Here is a 21,282-nt window from a genome sequence, read left to right as displayed (position 1 = left end):
TAACCAGACAGTCCCCATTGGTCCCCATTGACTTCAATAGTACTTTTTCCATACTATGGAAGTCAATGGGGCCCATCAACTGTTTGTTTACCCATATTCTACAAAATATAATTTTTCGAGTTCTACAGAACAAAGAAACTAATATATGTTTAGAACTACTTGAGGGAGAGTAAATGATGACAGAATTTTCATTTTTGGGTGAACTGACATTTATAGTTTTGGACTGTAACATTTAAACCTGCACAAGGCTATACCTTGACTTTACTGGTACAATCCAATTGTGGTTAAATGTGTACCTTGGCACGAGGGAGTCTCCTCCTCTGAGGGTGGTCGGATCTAGCTCAAATATGGAGGAGATGTCATTGCCATCAGGGACGGACACGAGGGTGTACATGACCTTCTCATTGGGCGTCCGCAGACGTGCTCTCAGAGCGTCGTGTTCTGAGTCCAGCTAGTGGAGAGAGAAGACCATGTAACCATGGAGACACATCACCTTGGTCAGTTTATTGATTATGTGACTGAGATAAAACTCGCTCTTAAGTGATGCCATTAGCTGACGAATCAATCGTGACATGTTTACAACTCTGCATGTGACCTGAAATTCCTCAAAGCACTCATGTGCACATACAGGAACAAGAACATGAAGAGGAATGTGAAATCTCTTGATCAGTGGTGCGATATATGTGGGTTCCAGCAAAACAAGTATTTAGTGGTCAATAATGAAGATAAATGTTGTTGCTTCTTAGTTACTTCCAAAGAAACTCTAATGAAACTTTCATTTAGATTTTATAAACTTGACCAAAGGGTCTGTTATCAGCAAACGTAATGATTAACTTTGTGTGTTGATTTGTGTGCAGAGCTTAATAAATACATGCACACAAGCAATAGGAGGGACTGCTGCTATGCTATATACAAAACATGGTGTTATACTGCCACCTACAGGCGATGTGTTTACACTGTTCACACTTGTTTACCCGTAGCTGAAGCGTCACCATGTGGTTGATTAAATTATTGAACACCAAATATAAATTAATTTAAAAATAAATGATCTTTCCAGGGTTTCTGCAGGTTTTATATTAAATTCTAGACATTTTATAAGAACTTTTTAAGATAAAGTAAAGATAATTTGAGGAACATATTCAAGGGAATACAATATGTTCTCTAAATGTAAATGTCTAGGGAGAAACACAATGAGTTAAATTAGCAGCACTTCAGAGTTCTACAACTTCTACACATATCTATTACTTTTTAATTCATTTTAGAATCACTCTTCTCTCAACCACTATATGGACATAACTTTTACTGTATCTTCTGACCACACTGCAAAAAAAAGTGATGTTCTTCCTCAGTATTTTTGTCTTGTTTTCCTGTGCTATTTTCGAAAGATTCCTAAATCAAGAAGATGCATTTACTGGAGATACAAAATTAAGTTTCAAAATGAAGTGAGTTTATGCTTAAAACAAGAACAAAAATCTGCCAATGGGCAACTACTTGAGAAAAATCCACTTAATTTAAAGAGAGGCTTGAAAACATGATCATTTCCTAAAGAAATATTCTGTATTCAAGTTATATTCGACAGCATTTGTGGCATAACAATTTCTATTTGTGGCATAACAATTTTTCACAAAAAAAAAAAAAAAAAAAAAAAAAAAAAAAATTTGACCTGTCTGTGATTTTCTTATTATAAATATCTGTAATGCATTTCAAGGGTTTAAAAACAGAAATAAAAAGCATTTACATTATTTTTGTCCTTTAAAATATGAATTATTCGAGATAAAAGGCTGTCAAAGTTGTAATTTTTGTAGTGGGATGACTGTTGCTAGTTATTCATCATTACCAAATGCAATTCCTGTGTTCTGGATTTTTTCCAAAGAAGGATCTCCTTCCTGTTTCCATGCAAAAGTCTTACTGAGGGTTTTATATAATCATAATAGTTTTAATATTTGAAATAATTTTGCACAGACAAGGTTGGTAGGGATTTCACATTTACATTTTGAATTACTCTAGAAAGTAACTATACTTTTGAAACAATGTGTATTTTAACATTTAGTGTGTTTGTCCCTTTGCTTTCATTTTAACAGTGTTATTGCTAACTTTACAAATATATATTTTTGAAAATAGAAATAAAGCTAAAAAAAATAAAATATAAATATAAGTTGATTGATAGATCTTAACTTGTAAAGAACCACATTTTAAAGATGTAATCAAACAAAGCTGCACAAAGCACACAGACAATTCACAACAGCACATACTGGATAGAATATGTGGAGCTATGCAAAGAGGATTGTGGGAAACAGTACTAAAGGGGCAGGGGCAGGGGCATGAAAATTGTTTTGAGAGCAGATCTACTTAACAGGTGATAGACATCTTTCCAGTTACAAAGAATTTTAAATAACTGATAGTACCTGGAAGTTAAAGGGTGAAAAATCCGCCACCTGAAGCAGGAAACAAAACAAAACAAAAACAAAACAGCCAGTTCAGCTTCCAGCACACAGCATGTAAACATACAGTACTCCAAGAATGACAACTATTTAACCAAGGTAAATCACTTACAGATGAACGGGATTCCTGTGACTCTTCCTCATAGTCAGGATTAACCTATGAACAGACAAAATCACCAAAAACATCACTGAAATGCACAAGGAAATCAGATCATTCTATTTGACAGCTAACTGATGAGGACATTGATTGATTTATCACTCACTACCTAATAAAGAAACTGAAGGTCCCGATCTTTGAACATGTTTACTTGGTTAGCAGGATATGTTTCGGAACTTGACAAACAGAAGATTTTTCCATTCTTTAAAGATTCAAAGTCCACATGATTTTACTTAATGCACATAAATAAATAAATCATATATATGTTATATTATAGAACATATTAAATATTTAATATGAATATAAATATTGTATTAATTGAATAAACTTATTTCAGTTAGTTGCCAGAGCAACATTTCTAAATTCATTTAGTTTAATTTAAAGCACTAAATCTACTAACTGTAAGTAAAAGTGAAACTGAAATAAAACTAAATTAAATGTAAATATTAGTAATATTTTTTAAATAATATAATAAAAACAACAAGCACATAACAAAACTAATAAAATTAAATATATAATCAATTCTAAAATAATAATTTGCAAACTTTCAATCAAACTTGTTACACCTATTAAATTCCTTAACTCCTCAACTGCAAATCTGTCATATAGAGAGCTTTTTTTGTTGTGGATGTGAAAAGACTAACATGTCTGACTTATTAAACTTGTTATAGACTCCAGGTTTTTGTCAAAACATCCTTAAACATATCTGTCTACCCAAGCTATATTCAAAGAACTGTACCCTAAATATGGTTAAACCTGCACTATGTAAGATTTAACCAATTTGGCGTCTAATCGAGCAAAAATGTGCTCAAGTGAGGTTTAAGGCTGTGATGGAAACATCCAGAGGGATGTTGAAAATCTTACAGACTGCAGATTTTGAAAATCTATAGGAAGTTAGTAAGGTTCCCTACCCAGCGAGAGATGTTAGTGCTGATCTGGGAACAGCTGAGAGAGGATCCCGAGCTAGTAGAACACACCTCACTCACCTCTGCTGCCAGGTAGCTTCCTGTGGCCAAGTGTTTAAACCTGAAAAGACTATTCCAGTAGCCAGCGCCACCACGACACGGGTCATGCTGAACCACCTGAAATATGAGATTGGGAGAAATGTCAAGCGACGGAGTGGAGGGGGAAGAGGGGAGACAGACAACACAAAAGGGCTTCTGATTCAGATAGTTTCATTTCACTCTCATTGAGTTAGAAGCATAAAAGCTTCCCACAATGCATAATGCAATTTAACATTACACACAAAAAAATCAACAAATATTTAGGGGCCAATCAGTGAAGGTGCATTGGCACCTATTGTAATTGTTAGTGTTCTTATTCTTCTTTCGCTATCGAGTCTGTGGCAGCCCATAGAACCACTTGTGGGAAAGTTATGAAATTTGGCACACCTATAGAGAACAGTCTGAACTGTCACCATTGCAAATTTGGAGTCTCTAACTCAATCTCTCTAGCACCACCAACTGTCCAAATTTGCACTCACATTTATGCTAACAACTTTTGATCACTACGGGCTAGAAACAAAATAAGTCTTGGGCTGCGTTCCAGTTTGGTTTTAGACACGCACTCGCGAACTTCCCTAAACACTTCCCCTCGGGGGAATCCCTGCCGCCATTTGGAAAGTGCGTTCCACTTCGTGAAGTGGACGAGGGAAGTTTATATGCACAGATCCTCGCTCCCTCGATTTTGACCGAGGGAGTGAGTCTACGTCATATGTACACTTCAGGCAGCTCCATAACCCACAATGCAACACGATTGTGACGTCACCGCATATCGCGTTTAATTTACCCCACCACAAACAACTCTATGATATATTAATTATTTTTTAAACATTTAAAACACACATATATACATATAGAATGCTGTATTAAACAATTTTGTAAGGGGAAAAAATAAATAATAAATCAGCTCCATTGCGGATTCCAAGTGATCAAGGGCTTAGGACGTTCCAGTTCAGCCCAGACAAAGGTTCCGCCAGAAGTGGGCACTCGTGCAACGTAAGCAATGACGTACATCCGAGTCAACGAGACCGAGTGAAGTTAGCGAGGGAAGGGCATTTAAAAAACTAACTGGAACGCAGCCCTAGTACATGTCATCACAAGCATAACCTGTGGCTACATGCAGCGTTTCAACACAGCGCCACCTACTGGTCAGGAGATATGAAATGGTTATTTTTGCTTATAACTTCTGAAGAATTTGCCCAAAAATCATAAAACATGTAGCATTTTATTCAGTGTAGCATACCAAGTCAAATGATATGCAATTTTTCCATATCGGCCATCTTGGGAGTCACCCATTTAGAATTTTGTCATAAATAGCTGTATTTAATGAACACATTATATCATTACAAAATTTTGTTGTTGTGAAACTGTATGTAACATCAGGATCATGTTGTGAACGTACTCTAAACGTTTAAAAACAGCACCACCTTCTGGTCAAAATTTATAATTACATTTTAAAAAATAGCTTTTGATTACTTTTGCCAATTTTAATGAAACTGGTCTCGTTAGATTCCTTGAGTCATACGGAGAACAATAATACCAATTAAACCATATTCGGTCGACTTGTCCACCATTTTGAATTCCTACGAAAACCTACTTCAAACTCCTTCTAGACCGTTAGTCCGATTTTCACCAAAATTGGCTCAGATCATCTTCAGATCATTTTTCGATTGACCAAACTGTTCTCGAATAACACATCAACGAAATTTGATGGCATGGTTCCAAGCTGATTCTGAGGCTGTAACACTGTAACGGTTTGCCAAATTGACACCAAACTTTGTATGTGTCATTGGCTGAATCCCAAATGGTCTTGTGGACTTACAATGGCTGCCATGTGCGAGTGTCCATTAAGTCCACGAGACACTAGGGCAGGGGTGTCCAATCCTGCTCTTGGAGGACCTGCAGAGTTTAGCTCCAACCCCAATTAAACACACCTGAACCAGCTAATCAAGGTTTTTAGGCATACAGGTAACTTCCAGGCAGGTGTGTTGTGGTAAGTTGGAGCTAAACTCTGCAGGACAGTGGCTCTCCAGGACCAAGTTTGGACACCCAGGCTTCAGAAGGGTGCTAACGAGCACCCTTTTTGTGGCCGATATGTACTGGTGCGAGCTCCGCGGCAGACCTCTTCCCAACAGTCAAAGCGGTGTTACGTCACGAAAGTGCAGACTCGTAAAAAGAGACTGAGTGTTTAGGGTGCCACTTGGGATTCAGCCATTGTCTGCTCACACAACATCAATTTGGTAACAGAGCCACCTATTGGTCAAAAGTGATAAGCAATTTAATAATATTACATGTGATTGTATTTGTGATTTTTCAGCCATTTTGATTAAAATGAATAAGATAATTGCTGCTCGCAGCTATATTTTATACATGGTTTTGTAAGCTCACTGTAAATTACACAAATACATACATATCCTGTGACAGCTATAATTGAATGCACAAATAAATGCACAGCCGTTCACATTTGTACTCTGCATCGAAAATATATATGAATGCACTTTTGCATCTTTATGAATCTTTGAGGCTTATTTGCTGCATTTTTATAAGCCATTTGATCGGTTATTTCACAGGGCCATAAAGACCATTTGCAGTCACAACGTGGATGATTCACATTGGTGTCAAAGACTCTGGTTCTATGGAGGAGAACTTATGCAACGCAAAAATATTTACAAAGCAAAAACAATCACTAAATTTCTATCCATTAATTCATCTCTCTGTATGCGACTGTACAATTTGAAGCAAAATCAATACATGTTCTTATGAATAATTAAGCGGGATGCAACTAATGAATAATTATGAGAGACAATGTACTATAGGTGTAAGAAAACGCCACATCCTGAAATGTTGACACGAAGATTAATTTAAACCCAGAAGTTGAAAATAGGTTTAAAAAAGGTTAAATAACAACTAGTTTTCTCCTACAACTAAAATTAACGAATGGTAACTTTGTTTTCCATGATGCGCAATACAGAAAATCTCAGAAAATATAGTTTAGTGTTTCATGACAAAACATGCAACTCACCTCCACTTCCCACAATGCTTTGCTGCTGGTGGCAGAGGTGGCGGACTGGCGGCCAGTGGTTCGCAAGAACACATGTTGCTTCTTCCTGTGTTCATCGCAAGTGAGAAACTTCTCCTGCTCGGCATGGAACAGCCGAACCACGTCACCCTTAGCAACCACAAAGAAGGAATTAGCACCATCACACTCTAAAAACTGCCTAAATGATCCTTTAACAACAACTCCAAGACCTCAGAATATATTTCATGCGTTTACCCCTTTAAGAATGATTTCCTTGTTGTCACTCCATTTCATAAATAAAACAATCTTCCAGCTAGTGTTGCAGTTCACTGAGTTCACCTGAGAAGAACGGAAGTGAAAGAGAGTCTTAAAATAAACTATGGTATTTTTGAACATTAGCACTTACTAAAAACAATCATTTACAATACAGAGATGTTTCGGCTGAGAGAGTTGATCTTAAATTAGCATTATCATAGCATAAAAGCCTACACTGGGTTCAGAGTGTTCTAATTGCATGGACAGTAATTCCATTTTTATGCAGCTAAAGCTAATTAAGAGCTGATTTACCGACAGTATGTTTCCATTTAAACCACTTATTGCAAAGCCGTTAAGAGCAGAATGGTACTAATAGTGTAATTTACATACATTCACACTACATTTTGTAATGAACATCAACACAAAAAGATAAAACTGAAAGAAAAACAGACAAACCTCGTTGCAGCCAGGATTGTCCACCAACTGATGGCTGCTGGCGTGCAGAGGCTGTCCTGCGTTTACCGGATTCAAGACCACTTTATCCCCAATCACAACCTAAAAGAGAAAAATGAAACTCAAAATTGTGCATTGTTGTTGTATGTGCAAAACTAATGGGATAGTTCACCCAAAATTGAAAATTCTGTCATCTTTTCTCACCCTCAAGTTGATGGGCCCCATTGACTTCCATTCTATTTTTTTCCCATATTATGGAAGTGGGGTCCATCAACTGTTTGGATACCAGCATTCTTGTCGTGTTCAGCATTAGAAAGAAACTCATACAGGTTTGGAACAACTTGAGGGTGAGTAAATGATGAAAGTGACTGTCATGTCAACAACTTTGACTTCTGTGGGAAAATTTAGTAAAATGTGTATAAATACATATAAGTAAATAATAAGTAAATTAATAAATAAATATGTTGTAATTTTATTGGTTTATTTACGAGTATATACACAACGACTCTCTGTACACAGAATAAAATTAAGAAAACAGAAACAGATTTTTAAAAAATTAAGAAAAATCAGAAGTATAATAAATAAGTATAAGATATAATTTATAAAAAAAACAAGGATAAGATATAATAATTATTTATTAATTATTAAGTATGTTTTTTTTTTAATTAACACTACTCATTAAATTAAGTAATAAAGTTATTAATATTAAATAAATTAAATGTTTCTATTTTTATGTGCCATAACTAAATGCATGATTTTCTACCGGTCAAACCTAGTAACAACTAATCTCAAAATAAAAGTGACAATTTAATATATTTAATGTCACCATGAAATCAAAATGACAATTCTTGTTTTTCTAGAATGTTGCAGTATTTATTATAAATGATTTACCCGTGCACATTATTATTATTTTTTTCAATTCAAGTGCCCTAGCAATTTTTAATCAAAATAACTTCTTATCTTTTCTGATGACGTGTTTACAGGTGTGGCAACCTGTCACTCACATGAGCTCCACCAATAGCAAACCATAACCATCCAATCAATTCCCCATGGACAAAATCAAGTCCTGCCCTACACTTTTTCTTATTCGATAAGCTGTTTAGGGAAGAAAAGGCTTTTGCAACTTCCAACTTTAAGCTCAATTAGTTAACTTCACAACCTCAAGAATACCACACATTTGTTAATCTCTCATAGTGCCTCAGTTTTGCACATATTTATATCCCACAAGACCAGGTTCAGTTCAGTTTTAAAGCATTGCCGTGGTTTTCCATGATGGGGGTGCAGTGTCACAGTGTCGCTCTCTCCCACATAGGCCATTTTTAATGACATTAGCAGGGGAATTTTGACATCATGTGAGCTTTGACATCATGTAACGGTCAATGGGACCTTATGTAAAAAACACTCTTTACCCCAGAGATCAGCAGCGGATGACACCCCATGGCCCCCATGCAACAACAGCTAATGCAGCAAATGGTGAAATTTTTATGTCTGGTTCTGTTCAGATCGCATCTTTTCCAGAGTCTTAAGAGTTGTAACTACAGCTCAGGCCATTTAGAACCCCTAGTGCATAGAGTCCATTTGACATCAGAGTTCAATTTATTTACTTCCAAATTCAGCCTCACACCAAGGAATTCTACCAGAGTCTGAAGCGTGAGGTTCTGAATTTATATAATTTGAGCCAGTTTGCAGGCCGGCATTTATTGTCACTGCTCATCTCCACTGTGGTTGAAGGACAGGACAATTACAAAAAATCTGACCCCAGTTAACTATTTGAACTGTGTATGTTGCCACTCACACTGTCTCCTATGGAGCGGAGTTTGTAAAAGGGCTGTATGTAGAACCAGGAGCCTTCGTTTCCAGCTGAGTCCAGCGTCACACGCATGGCGTTCTTCTCCAGCAAAGCAGGTAGTCGTTTATTCACAGTAAGGTACTTATTGCTTTTTAAATGCAACAGCTGTGAAATGGAGAACACTGATATTAATAGTGCAAACAAACAACCCCTTTAGCTATACACATGACCATAATTAAGGTCACATGCTGAAGTCATATGACACTGTCTTATATTAGGATGAATTATGAAGAGCATGAATGCAAGCTCAATGACACAGAACAATGGATTCCTGTCCTGCCAAGTCCTCAGTGGCACAGTGAGATCCCTCTGCCTCCCGTCTGCCAGCTGGCTGACCTACCTGAATAACGTTTCCGTACTGTATCACCGTTCCCAGCAGCTTCCGGTTTTCCGATTCATTCTGTTTCTTCTCTAGATCAGCAGCATGCTGAAAAACAGAGGGGAAAAAGACAATATACATAAATGTAAGTGCCATGAAGCGAGTTTATGAAACAACATTTAAAATCAACAATTATTTGAAATAGATGTAATGAACATTAACAATATTTAATGGTCGTGTTTAATATTAAAATACACTTACACTTATGTCAAATTTAATTAAAGATTTTATAATATCTTACCCAAGTAGCATAAATGCCCAGATCCACAAAACCAAAATGTGTAGCGTATTGAACTCACGTGTAGTTTGTTGAGTAGTACAGTGTCTGTGGTGCTGTTTCCACCAGGTTTTGCTGCTTTCCAGAACTGTTTCTGTGCTGAGTACCTGTTCATTGGACACAACTTGAACAGACAGTCTGGAAGGAAAGAGAAAATGCAAATAAAGTGCTTTATGAAAAGTTCACACAAGCATTTTTCACTTATTGGACGAGTTCTTACACTGTGTAAATACCTGTAAATAAAGTTTTCAAACAATTTTAAGTACGTGCACCCACAGTCAGGAAGGCTCAAGTACCACTTCATCAACACCAAACCAGAAACTAATTATTTAGCATTATCATTAATATTATTTTCCAAATTAAAATAAATAAATAAAAGGTTTGTTTTCTTCCCTTAAAAATGAAGAGGTTAGAGGTTTCCCCCCAAAACAAACAGCTGTTGCTGCTAAACACTATTAATTTCTTAGGTGTGGTAGAACGTCTTTTTAAAAGATGCAATATAAGTCTAAGGTGTCCCCTGAATGTGTCTGTGAAGTTTCAGCTCAAAATACCCCATAGAGTTTTTTTTTATTAATTTTTTTAACTGCCTATTTTGGGGCATCATTAAATATGCGCCGATTCAGGCTGCAGCCCCTTTAAATTCTCGTGCTCCCCACCCATGGAGCTCGCGCTTGCCTTAAACAGCATAAACAAAGTTCACACAGCTAATATAACCCCCAAAATGGAACTTTACAAAATGTTCATCATGCATGCTGCATGCATGCATCAGATTATGTAAGTATAGTATTTATTTGGATGTTGGTAACTTTAACCACATTTAACAGTACATTAGCAACATGCTAATGAAACATTTAGAAAGACAATTTACAAATATCACTAAAAATATCATGGATCATGTCAGTTATTTTTGCTATTGTCCTTGCTTGCTTACCTAGTCTGATGATTCAGCTGTGCACAGATCCAGACGTTAATACTGGCTGCCCTTGTGTAATGCCTTGAACATGAGCTGGTATATGCAAATATTGGGGGCGTACATATTAATGATCCCGACTGTTACGTAACAGTCGGTGTTATATTGAGATTCGCCTGTTCTTCAGAGGTCTTTTAAACAAGTGAGATTTATATAAGAAGGAGGAAACAATGTTAGTTTTATTGACCAAATGTAGACTAAAATTCCCAGATGTTTAGTTGACTAAAACTTGACTAAACAAAATCAGGACATGGTTGACTACATATGATAATATCTATAAAGTAAATTTGACAAAGGCACAGGAGTAAGTTTAAAAATACATGAACACTACTGCTAAGTACATTCAAAATATCTAATTAAGAAAGAAAAAATGTAATCTGTTATTTATTATACTGAAAATTAAAAAAAATTCAAATCCCCCTGGAAACTGCTTAAGTTTCACTGGACTAACTGACCTTTCAAACATGAAACAAAAACTGCAATATATATCCATCAGTACTGATTCACCAAGGTGTATTTAGCCATTTTTAGAAAGGATAAGCAGGTTAATTTGAGACATTGCGGCCCATTTAATTGTACTCTTTATTATTCTATGAAATGATAAGGGTACCTGTGACTGCAGGCACAACTGACTACAACAACTCATTTAGTTTCCAAAGGAGGACACAAGAGGATTCAAGTTTGTCTCACATTCGCTAAATGACTCGGTCACATTGCCAGTTTAACTTCAAGGCGAGTTGAATCTAACAAACCCCAAGCTTAGTGTCCAGTAAAATACAATTGATACAAGTTACAACTGTTGATATAAATGCAAACAAGTTGCAACTGAAGTAATAACTGAATCAGAATTTTTATTTGATTCATTGAATAGAGCAGACCATGTTTACACAGCTGTAACAACAGCTGATGTAACTATGGTAATCTAGCAGAAACTATGGTTACCATGGTATATTTTTGTGAGGTACAGCACACTAACCAGTTAGTGTTTCCCACATTACAGCCTTACACAGAATAGGAAGCTCTTCTTGTCACACATATAAACTTTGAGGATGAGATATTATCGTGTTAACCAGCAAGTTACGTTCCTTGAGAACCAGTTACAATGTTATCATGATGGGACTGGACTGCACTGAGAGCCAGGCTACCTGACAGCATATAAGAGGAAGAAAAAAAGTAACAGGAAGGGAGGGAAGACACACAAGAGGACATGATTAAGTGTGACGGGTAAAAATAGCACTGCGTCCACAGAGCGAGCTGAGAAATGCGGCCAACACTTACGCTAGCGCTCAGGGATTAGCGACCAGGGAACGAGGGGTGGAGGGGGGAGATGAGAAGAAACACTGAAGGACAGGAGGTTGAAAGTTAAGAGAGGAGAATTTGGGACAGAGGATGATGGTGAGAAGAGGAATGGAAGGAATGATGGAAGAGAAATATAGGTTGATGGTGCCGAGGGCAACGCGAGGTCAAGCGAAGAGATGAGAGGGAGTTAGCATGCTAAAACACAGAGATAAGTCATGTCATACCACACCAAAACAAACACTAGGATATCAAACAATTATGGACAAAAAGAAATGCACAATTAACAGGAACCTCAAAGTGTGATGCTTCCACCACTCCATTTACTATGGTTTTACAATAGTAACACTAATTGTAAAGTACTTTGTACAGAAACATTATCATTAGGGCTAATAGCCTACCAATAAGCTGAATAATATTTTCATATAATGGCAGATAACACGTAACTGGCTGATATTAAAATTTACATTTACATTTGTTCATTTTGCAGATGGTTTTATTCAAAGCGACTTACAAATGAGGAACACAGCAGCAAGCGATTCATCGTAAAGAGGCAAATGAACACAAGAGCTCATAATACTGTAAATAAAAAATGATAAAAAAAATAATGTATTAAAATATAAAAAACGCTATGCTATTTTGTCTAATAAAAAAAAAAAATCAACCATTTTAATTGCTGCGAGTCAATATAGGCATCACTGAATTTTGAAGATTTGCTAAATATTACATTTACCAGTAATTTAACTTTAAAGGGTTAGTTCACCCAAAAATGAAAATTCTGTCATTAATTACTCACCCTCATGTGATTCCACACCCGTAAGACCTTCATTCATCTTCAAAACACAAATTAAGATATTTTTGATAAAATCCTGTGGTTCATGAGGCCTTCATTGCCAGCTAGACAATTAACACTTTCAGATGCCCAGAAAGCTAAGAAAGACATATTTAAAACAGCTCACATGACTACAGTGGTTCGACTTTAACGATATGAAGCGACAAGAATACTTTTTGTGCACCAAAAAAACAAAATTATGACTTTATTCAACAATATCTAGTGATGGGCGATTTCAAAACACTGCTTTGTGAAGTTTTGAAGCTTCACAAATCTTTTGTTTCGAATCAGTGGTTCGGAGCACATATCAAACTGCCAAAGTCATGTGATTTTAGTAACATCATAAGTGTTTCGAAATTTCAATGGTTCACCACTGGAGGCATGACTTTGGCAGTTTGATGCACGCTTCAAACTACTGATTCGAAACAAAAGATTCGTAAAGCTTCAAAGCAGTGTTTTGAAATCGGCCATTACTAGAAATTGTTGAAAAAAGTAGTTTTTTTTTTTTTTTTTTTTTGCACACAAAAAGTATTCTCGTCACTTCATGACATTAAGTTTGAACCAATGCAGTAACATGAACTGTTTTAAATATGTCTTTAGTACCTTTCTGGACATCTAAAAGTGGCAATGGAGGCAATGGAGGCCTCACTGAGCAATCGCATTTTATCAAAAATAACTTAATTTGAGTTCTGAAGATGAATAAAGGTCTAACGGGTGTGGAACGATATGAGGGTGAGTAGTTAATTTTTCGGTGAACTAAGTGAGCATTAGATGACCATAATGGTAATCTACTGTAAATGTAACAAAAAAAGAGGAACATTTTACTATATTGATATATATCCAATATCAACCAATAACATCAGCTGATAACCGGTATGGTACATATATATCATGCATCCCTATGAAGACAATCAATAGATAATTCTTATATTTAATAAGTCCAGGGTTAAGGTCTGTTTCAATAATCATTTTAATAATCATTCTAACTCTAAGAGAATAGCAAAATTCACACCACAACTATAGCTGGGTGTCCATCCAAACGTGAAGCGAATCTTTTCAAAGTTCACAAAAAAAAAAAAGAATGAAAAAAAAGTGAATTACGTGTTTCCATCAAGTTGTTGTTAAAGCAGATGGTTTTGGTAACCTAGTAACCAACAGTAAATAAAACACCATCAGTGGAAACAATCACATGGGTTTAATCAAAGACTATAGAATAACACAAGACGTGTCACTCATATTGTTTTGAATGGGAGAAAGTATAACACGCAATATGGCGGAATAAGTCCCGCCTTCTAAATAAGAGCCAATCGCCGACTGGTAAAGTCAACGCATCACTTCAGCGGCCGTTAGAATCACCGGTTTCTATAGAAACAGTCAGACGAGTGCCTCTGAAGAGACACGCATTTAGGTCTGCGCATGCGCATTAGCTTGATCCAGCCTGAAAAATACAGGTTTTTTTGTCATGATTCGAGCGTTTAGAAACTAAATTTATGAGCCGGTTGTTGTTAGATTTCATTGGTGATTTCAAATATGAAATTTAATCGTAAGGTTGGCAAACAGTTTTGGAGAATTTGATGTTTCCCCATTCAAAGAGATTGCATGATGCCCAGGATGCCCGAGAGGCGTTTCAAAGATGGCCGCCGAGTGAAATGACTTGTCTTAAAGGGACTTTGGTTTAATGTTCACAACATCAGAATTTCTATCCCCCATTATTTGCATTAACTCTTTTTCACACAAGTCAAAAACCTCCTCAAGTGAGCATAAAAACTTTTTCGCGAATTAAGGGAATTGTGTTTCTATCACTCATATCTGATGCAATACTTCAAAATGCATATAAAAACAAGGTGATAGAAAAAACATAGCTTATCACTTTCAGAATTTTTTTCTAGCTGATCAATGATAAAAAACTGATTTGAGAGAAAAATCTGAATTTTAATGCAAATTTTAAAGCATTTACAGCAGAAGACAACAAAACTGCAGCGGACGCTTTATAAACAGAATGTTATGGTGTGAAAGTGTGGACACTAATATAGTTATCTTTACAGTTTTCTGTGTCCTCTAAAGGCCCACCACGTGCAAAGTTTCAGTTTCTTTTTTAATGAAGTGAAAACTAATGGTAATATCCATATGCAGACTTTCACAAATTCACACAAACGCAAAGTAAAATAGTGCCATGACGTGTCAAAGCAAGACCCATAACGCTACAATACTTAAAGGGATAGTTCACCAAAAATGAAAATTCTGTCCTCAGTCACCCGCAAGTTGTTCCAAACCTGTGTGAAATTCTTTCCTCTACTGAACACAAAACAAGATGTTCTACAGAATGTGGGTAACCAAACAATTACATATTGTAAACTTATGAGTCCTGCTTTGACACCTAATGACTATTTTGCTTTCCACTTTTTAACATCAAAAGTGACGCTGATGTCTGTTCCAGAGTCAACAAAAACTCATGTTCATGTTCACTCTCAAATTTTTTTTTTTTCATGTAGTTTTTTTCTGTAGTAATCTGAGATACAATGCCCTGTCTGGCATCTGATGAACAATTAAGAGGATACATTTTCAAAAAACACCTTTAGGTAAACGTTTAAAATACTGTAGCTGACCTTCAACTGAAGACACTTTTCTTTTGAAGAAAATATTGTAATGTGAAGGAGTCTAATGATAGGTTTAGTCTAACCATCCGTTTTGACTGAACAACAGCTTTAAAAAGCGTGTGTTAGATATGAATGTGTTAGCACAGCTCTCAGAAACAACGGTCAGCGATCACTATCTTGTTGCCCTTGTTGCCCTGACTGTGATCATCGCTAAAATTCACAGGACAAAAACATAATGGGTCCCTCTTGACTGAAGCTAATATGCTAGCGGGACAATATGCTCACAGGACCCTGGGATACGTTTAAGGCCGTGACCCAGGATCAGAAAGGAAGGGCAAACTTTTGAATGACACTCTAAGGCTCTCTGGAAACCAGGTCTTTTAAACAGCTTAAGCAGGCTATTAATACCATGAGGGATCTAAAGATTTAGTGGTAACACTCTCTCAAAGCAGAAGTACAGTGAGCAAAGCCCTGCTACTAGTGTTGTGCTACAGCTACCTGAAGAAAGCAGAAGAGAGAAAGGAGGAAAAAAGGATTCTTCTATGACTCAGAAAAAACTCAAGTGTTTTCCCCATTACAGCCTTGCTCATAATAGCAGTATCATAATGGAATGCAATAAAGTGTTCATAAAATGCCACAAATTTCTTAAAAAAATGAATAAAAAAATTATATATAATTATAATAGTAATAATATTATGTGTGTAATATAATATAATATAATATAATATAATATAATATAATATAATATAATATAATATAATATAATATAATATAATATAATATAATATAATATAATATAATATAATATAATATAATATAATATTTATAGTACTGCATTTTTCCTAACGAAACCATGTGGATTTTTCAATGAATAAAATGTCTGCTTAAATACAAAAAATATAAAAAAAATAATAAAAATGATATATAAATAATTATAATTATTAGTGTAGTGTAATTAAAAAAAATAAATATATATATATAAAATATATAATAAAATATCTGCTTAAATACAATATAATTATAACTATATATAATTATAATTATAATTATATAATTATAAGTGTAATTAAAAAAAATTCATTTATATATATATATATATATATATATATATATATATATATATATATATATATATATATATATATATATATATATATATATATATATATATATATATATCTCAATGACGTGACGGCTCTTTTTTTTTTTTTTTTTGTTCAAAGGCCTTAATATTAATAAAAAAAAAAAAGTATGCAAGGTAGTAAAACTAGATCTCTTTTATTGAATCCAAAAGATTTTAATTATATTTTGCTACATACTAGGTATTTTAAAGATTTCAAAGTGTCAAAAGGTCAATCGGTTTAACCTTCCAAAGGCCAATACAGCCATTTCATTTGTTATTAAAATATCTTAAAATGTAATAAATGTATATATTTTTTATTCAGGCATGATTTTATAACATCATATTATCACAGTGCAAAATGGTATTAAAATTATGTGTAGAAGTCGTTGCTTTGTTATGAGAAAGAATGTCCGGAAAAATTAATTTCGTTGACGTCATTCGGAGTAACCAATATAAAGGGACCATCTTGGATCAAGTCATGCGGTCAATATCATGTGACAGGATGTGACATCATTCAGATACCTGCAAAGTCCACATGGTCATGAAGCAAAGTAACTAACTCTCTCTTAACTATCTAAAAAATTCATGTTTTCATTCACTTATAGACGTTCCGAAACATCAGGTCATTCGGTACAACCACTATAAAACATGGAAAATGTTGTAATATTTTAAAAACTTGTGCTAAATATAAAATGTTTGCTTGTCCTTTTGCTAGCTAGATATCAGCCTGCTAGCATTGTTTGAAAATATTGTCATTTGGTAAAAACAAAAATTTTGGTTAAACCGAAAGTCTTTTTCTTGTAAAAAATGAGAAAAGCTTAATCTCATTGTTAACTTAATAAAACTTCAAAATTAATTATATCTCCATTATCTTTTTTTTTTTTTTTTACACACTTTTAAAAACCTTATTTGTCAATAACCCATATATATAAATGAATGTGAAAACTATGTCTAAAATTAAAATGCATTTAAAGAGAAATACTCAACCCCACTGCAATAACAGCCAATTTACATGAAACAAATCCCATGAATATCTAGGTGAACGTGATTTCACCAAGTAAAAACTTGTTTGTTGATCCTGGAACAACATTCCAATCAACCAACCAATCAGATTTGAGGGACAAATTTACAGTTTATGTCAAGGTTATGATTACAACCAAGGTTTGGTGTTTCTACATCAGTGTTATTCTTTTCCCTCTGATTTTAGGGATAAGTTACGGGTAGGGTTAGGTTTTGGGGTAGGGATAGGGATCAAACAGGAATGTTGTTCCAGGAACATGTCTTGCTTAGTAAAATCACGGTAACCTGAATATCTAATATCTAGCTACTTCACACAAAACATTACCAACCACTCAATTTGACGCTGTAGTTCTAATCTTGTATTTGACATTTAGGCCGAAGTCATTGTCTATAGTTTCAACTTTGTCTCATCCTGAATGAGAAACCTGTGGTAGACCTCAGGCCTAATGTGTCTGTCCATCTACACAGCTGTGCCTCATTAATCAAACAGGAAGTGCATCAGCAGATGTTTGTTCAGTGGTGTGTGGCAGCTGTGTTAAGACACCAGCAATAGCAAAATTTAAATTAAAAATGAACATATTTAATTATTTAACCCTAAAAAAGGACGTTTACCTCAAGGACATTTACACACTGTCCATCTTTGGCTAGAGATTTTTTGAAGCTGGGAGCAGGAGACCATGATCATCTCTATAATCACAACACAAGAGCTTCATTGTTCCAGCCTCTGTATCCATTTCAACACCAGGCCTAAAATACTGTAATTTAGACATTCAATACAAAAAAACTCCAGCCTGGCATATAAACATGACACAGAGCCTTAAAACCTACTCAAGAAAAAAGCCTTTTGAAAAAGTAGTTATAACTACATTACACAAAACACTGACTTCAAATAGCTAACTAAATGAAGATATTTGAAAACTCATTTTATAAATGTATATATATAAAAATATATAAATATATTTTATTAAAACACACATTTTTCCTGAAGATTTTTAAAATGAATAAAATCTACAAATCATGAACGACTTCATATACGACACCATAAACTACACCATTATGAAAAGACTCCATAATCTACACTATTAAGAAAACAGCTAAGCCACTTTCACACAACTGAAAAATGCAGTTAAGTTAGTAGGAAACAATGCTTCCCTGTGAAAAGCGTTTGAACTGCGAACCCTACTAGTTAGTTACACTTTCAGTTTACCTTAGTTCATGAGAAAATTTTCTATTCAAACGCTTCACCACAAGATTATGACTATACTAACACCTGCAGCTGGTTACAGTAAGACTTTATGTGCATATCTGCCTGCGTTCGGAGCCGCTAATGTCATTCAAAGCCAGTAATGAAATGGGTACTTTTCATAATATTTACATATGGTATCAGTAATAATGTGACAGCCATCTGCTGCATTCACAGCTAACAGTTCAAAAGAACACTATGATCAGAGCAAACATGACCTTGCTATATCACAAACTCATCAAGGCGCTTTGTATTTGCCTAGATACATCCAATTAAGTCTAATTTCCATCAATGACACTGCAGAATGTTTTGCCTCTGCAGCCATAACTGTGTTTGGCTAATGTCCTGAATATTTTTTTGAATATTCTAATATAAAGTGTTGGATTTTGGGGGGTTTTAGGATTTTTTTTTTAACCTGAGAATAAACTTAAAGAAATAATTCAACAAAAAAATTAAATTATAATAATTATGTTGTAACATATAATTATGATGGAACATATTTACACAGTCAAACCAAGAATTATTCAGACATTTTTTATATTTTTACTAGTGGGTGCAGGACACTATAGTTCATTTATGTAAGTGAGGATAGCAAAATAAAGTAAACTGTGACATATTATACCCAAAAAAATCTTCATACAGTGGACTACCAGTAAAATTGATACAAATTTGGAACCAAAAATTATTCAGACACTTTGACCTGACCATGTTTTGTGTTTATCAGACATAATAAAGATTATTTTTTTCTGACGGTTTAATTCTGAGATCTTGTCATATTGTATTACCATTTTTTTAACTATAGTGAATAAACTGTATTAATGAATGAAATGTTCAAGGTGTCTGAATAAATTTTGGTTTGACTGTATAAACACACAGAAAAAAAAAAAGAAAAAAAAAAACAACATCTTAGGTTGGGAATGACATGAGGGTGAGTAAATTTGGGTGAACCATCCCATTAATAAATTCTACTTTACTTGAGCCAGTCATTTGCTGAACTCTAGGCCAGAATGTTCTTAAGTCTAACATTTGTCAGATTATGAAATGATCTTTAGAAAAGGTTAAGCATATGTGAGGCTTTGAAGACTGAATTTTGGCAGACTGAAGTCATTTCAGACAAACTCAGGGTGTCAAGTAGCAGAAGAGGGCAGACAAGAGATGATAAAAGCCTGAAACAGTAGCTGGGTGGAGAATAGCTGAAGGAGGAGGCCAATTTTTTTGTTACAGTGCATGAAGAAGCATGACTGCTTAGCTGCCAGTGTCATAAAAGACCAGTGTAAGGGAACTGGGTAGGAAATACTACCATTCAACAACAGACAAAAACTGAACAAATTTCACAGACATTTGATGAACAGAAATGGAATAATGAGTCCCTGAACAGAGAAAGAAGAGAATTGCAGTTTCACTATGTTTCAAGTAATGTGATTGGCTGTTCTCCAACAATGTCACACTGCATTTTAAAATAAATAAATATAAAACCATGCAGATTTTTAAATGAATAAATTCATTATTTAAATAAAATAAAATAATGACCTTTTTTTCTTTTTCTTTCAAGTAGTCATTGAAATTCACTGTTTGTGTTTGTTTCTCGATACAGAGTTGTCTCTATAGAGAGAATTTGTGTTAGCTTTTAATGTCGGTCAAAGCTAAAAGATCAAATGCTAAACATTCTGCCCTTCTATGAGTCTTTTGAGGATATATTAAACCAGACAGGGAGAACCAACCATCTAGCCGGCTAACTATAGAGGTGTCTTACTCTCAGCTTCATCCATCATTCTCTATAAAAATACAACATCTGATCTTTCCATCAAAATCTGTCACACTGAAGCCAAAGTGATGGTCTAATCAAACTGACAGGCACGCATGGACACGCTACGATACACACAATAAACTCCTGAGCAAACGCCAACACATAGAACCATACAAAACATGCTGACAAAGACCCATCCATCTGCCACATTCACTCATTCTCATGATCAACCATAGAGAGCAGTGTCAGGAGCATCTGATCTGCTGTTCGGAGTATCACACAGCTCATTGCATAAAGTACAAGAACACTAAAGGCCCCAATATATTTCAAGAAAAAAAAAAAAAAAGTGCAAAACGAAAAAAAAAAAATTAAGTTCAAGAAATTCAGCAAGGACACACTAAAATCATCAGAATTTACAGTATAGACTTTTAGATTGGAAAAAAAAATATCAGAGTTTCTCCAAAAATAATGAGCACAGATGTTTTCAACATTGATCATATTAACCAGAGCAACAAATCGTCATATTAGAATGATTCCTGAGGATCATGTGACACTGAAGAATGGAGTAATGATGCTGAAAATTCAGATTTGCCATCACAGGAAAAAATAATTTAAAAATATAT

The 21,282-nt window shown here is 34.9% G+C and overlaps 1 protein-coding gene across 7 annotated transcripts in view; it reads right to left on the bottom strand.

Moving 5' to 3' along the window:
- The window catches only part of itpr1b (inositol 1,4,5-trisphosphate receptor, type 1b), a 163,042-nt gene that overhangs the window by 126,104 nt on the left and 15,656 nt on the right, over positions 1 to 21,282 (bottom strand). For 5 of the 7 annotated variants that reach the window (XM_067387904.1, XM_067387899.1, XM_067387901.1 and 2 more), the window contains 10 exons: positions 9,854 to 9,969; positions 9,516 to 9,602; positions 9,122 to 9,280; positions 7,330 to 7,428; positions 6,874 to 6,957; positions 6,622 to 6,768; positions 3,576 to 3,680; positions 2,554 to 2,598; positions 2,406 to 2,435; positions 297 to 451 (listed from right to left, as the gene is read on the bottom strand). In XM_067387904.1, coding sequence (XP_067244005.1) covers positions 297 to 451; positions 2,406 to 2,435; positions 2,554 to 2,598; positions 3,576 to 3,680; positions 6,622 to 6,768; positions 6,874 to 6,957; positions 7,330 to 7,428; positions 9,122 to 9,280; positions 9,516 to 9,602; positions 9,854 to 9,969 — 1,027 coding nt within the window. The remainder of the gene's footprint in view (positions 1 to 296; positions 452 to 2,405; positions 2,436 to 2,553; positions 2,599 to 3,575; positions 3,681 to 6,621; positions 6,769 to 6,873; positions 6,958 to 7,329; positions 7,429 to 9,121; positions 9,281 to 9,515; positions 9,603 to 9,853; positions 9,970 to 21,282) is intronic. The other 2 variants (XM_067387900.1, XM_067387906.1) reach the window with 1 other exon arrangement.

The sequence above is a fragment of the Chanodichthys erythropterus genome, chromosome 6 (genome assembly GCF_024489055.1).
Source record: "Chanodichthys erythropterus isolate Z2021 chromosome 6, ASM2448905v1, whole genome shotgun sequence".
NCBI lineage: Eukaryota > Metazoa > Chordata > Actinopteri > Cypriniformes > Xenocyprididae > Chanodichthys > Chanodichthys erythropterus.
Note: the sequence above shows the minus strand (reverse complement) of the source record. Positions and strands in the feature narration are given on the sequence as shown.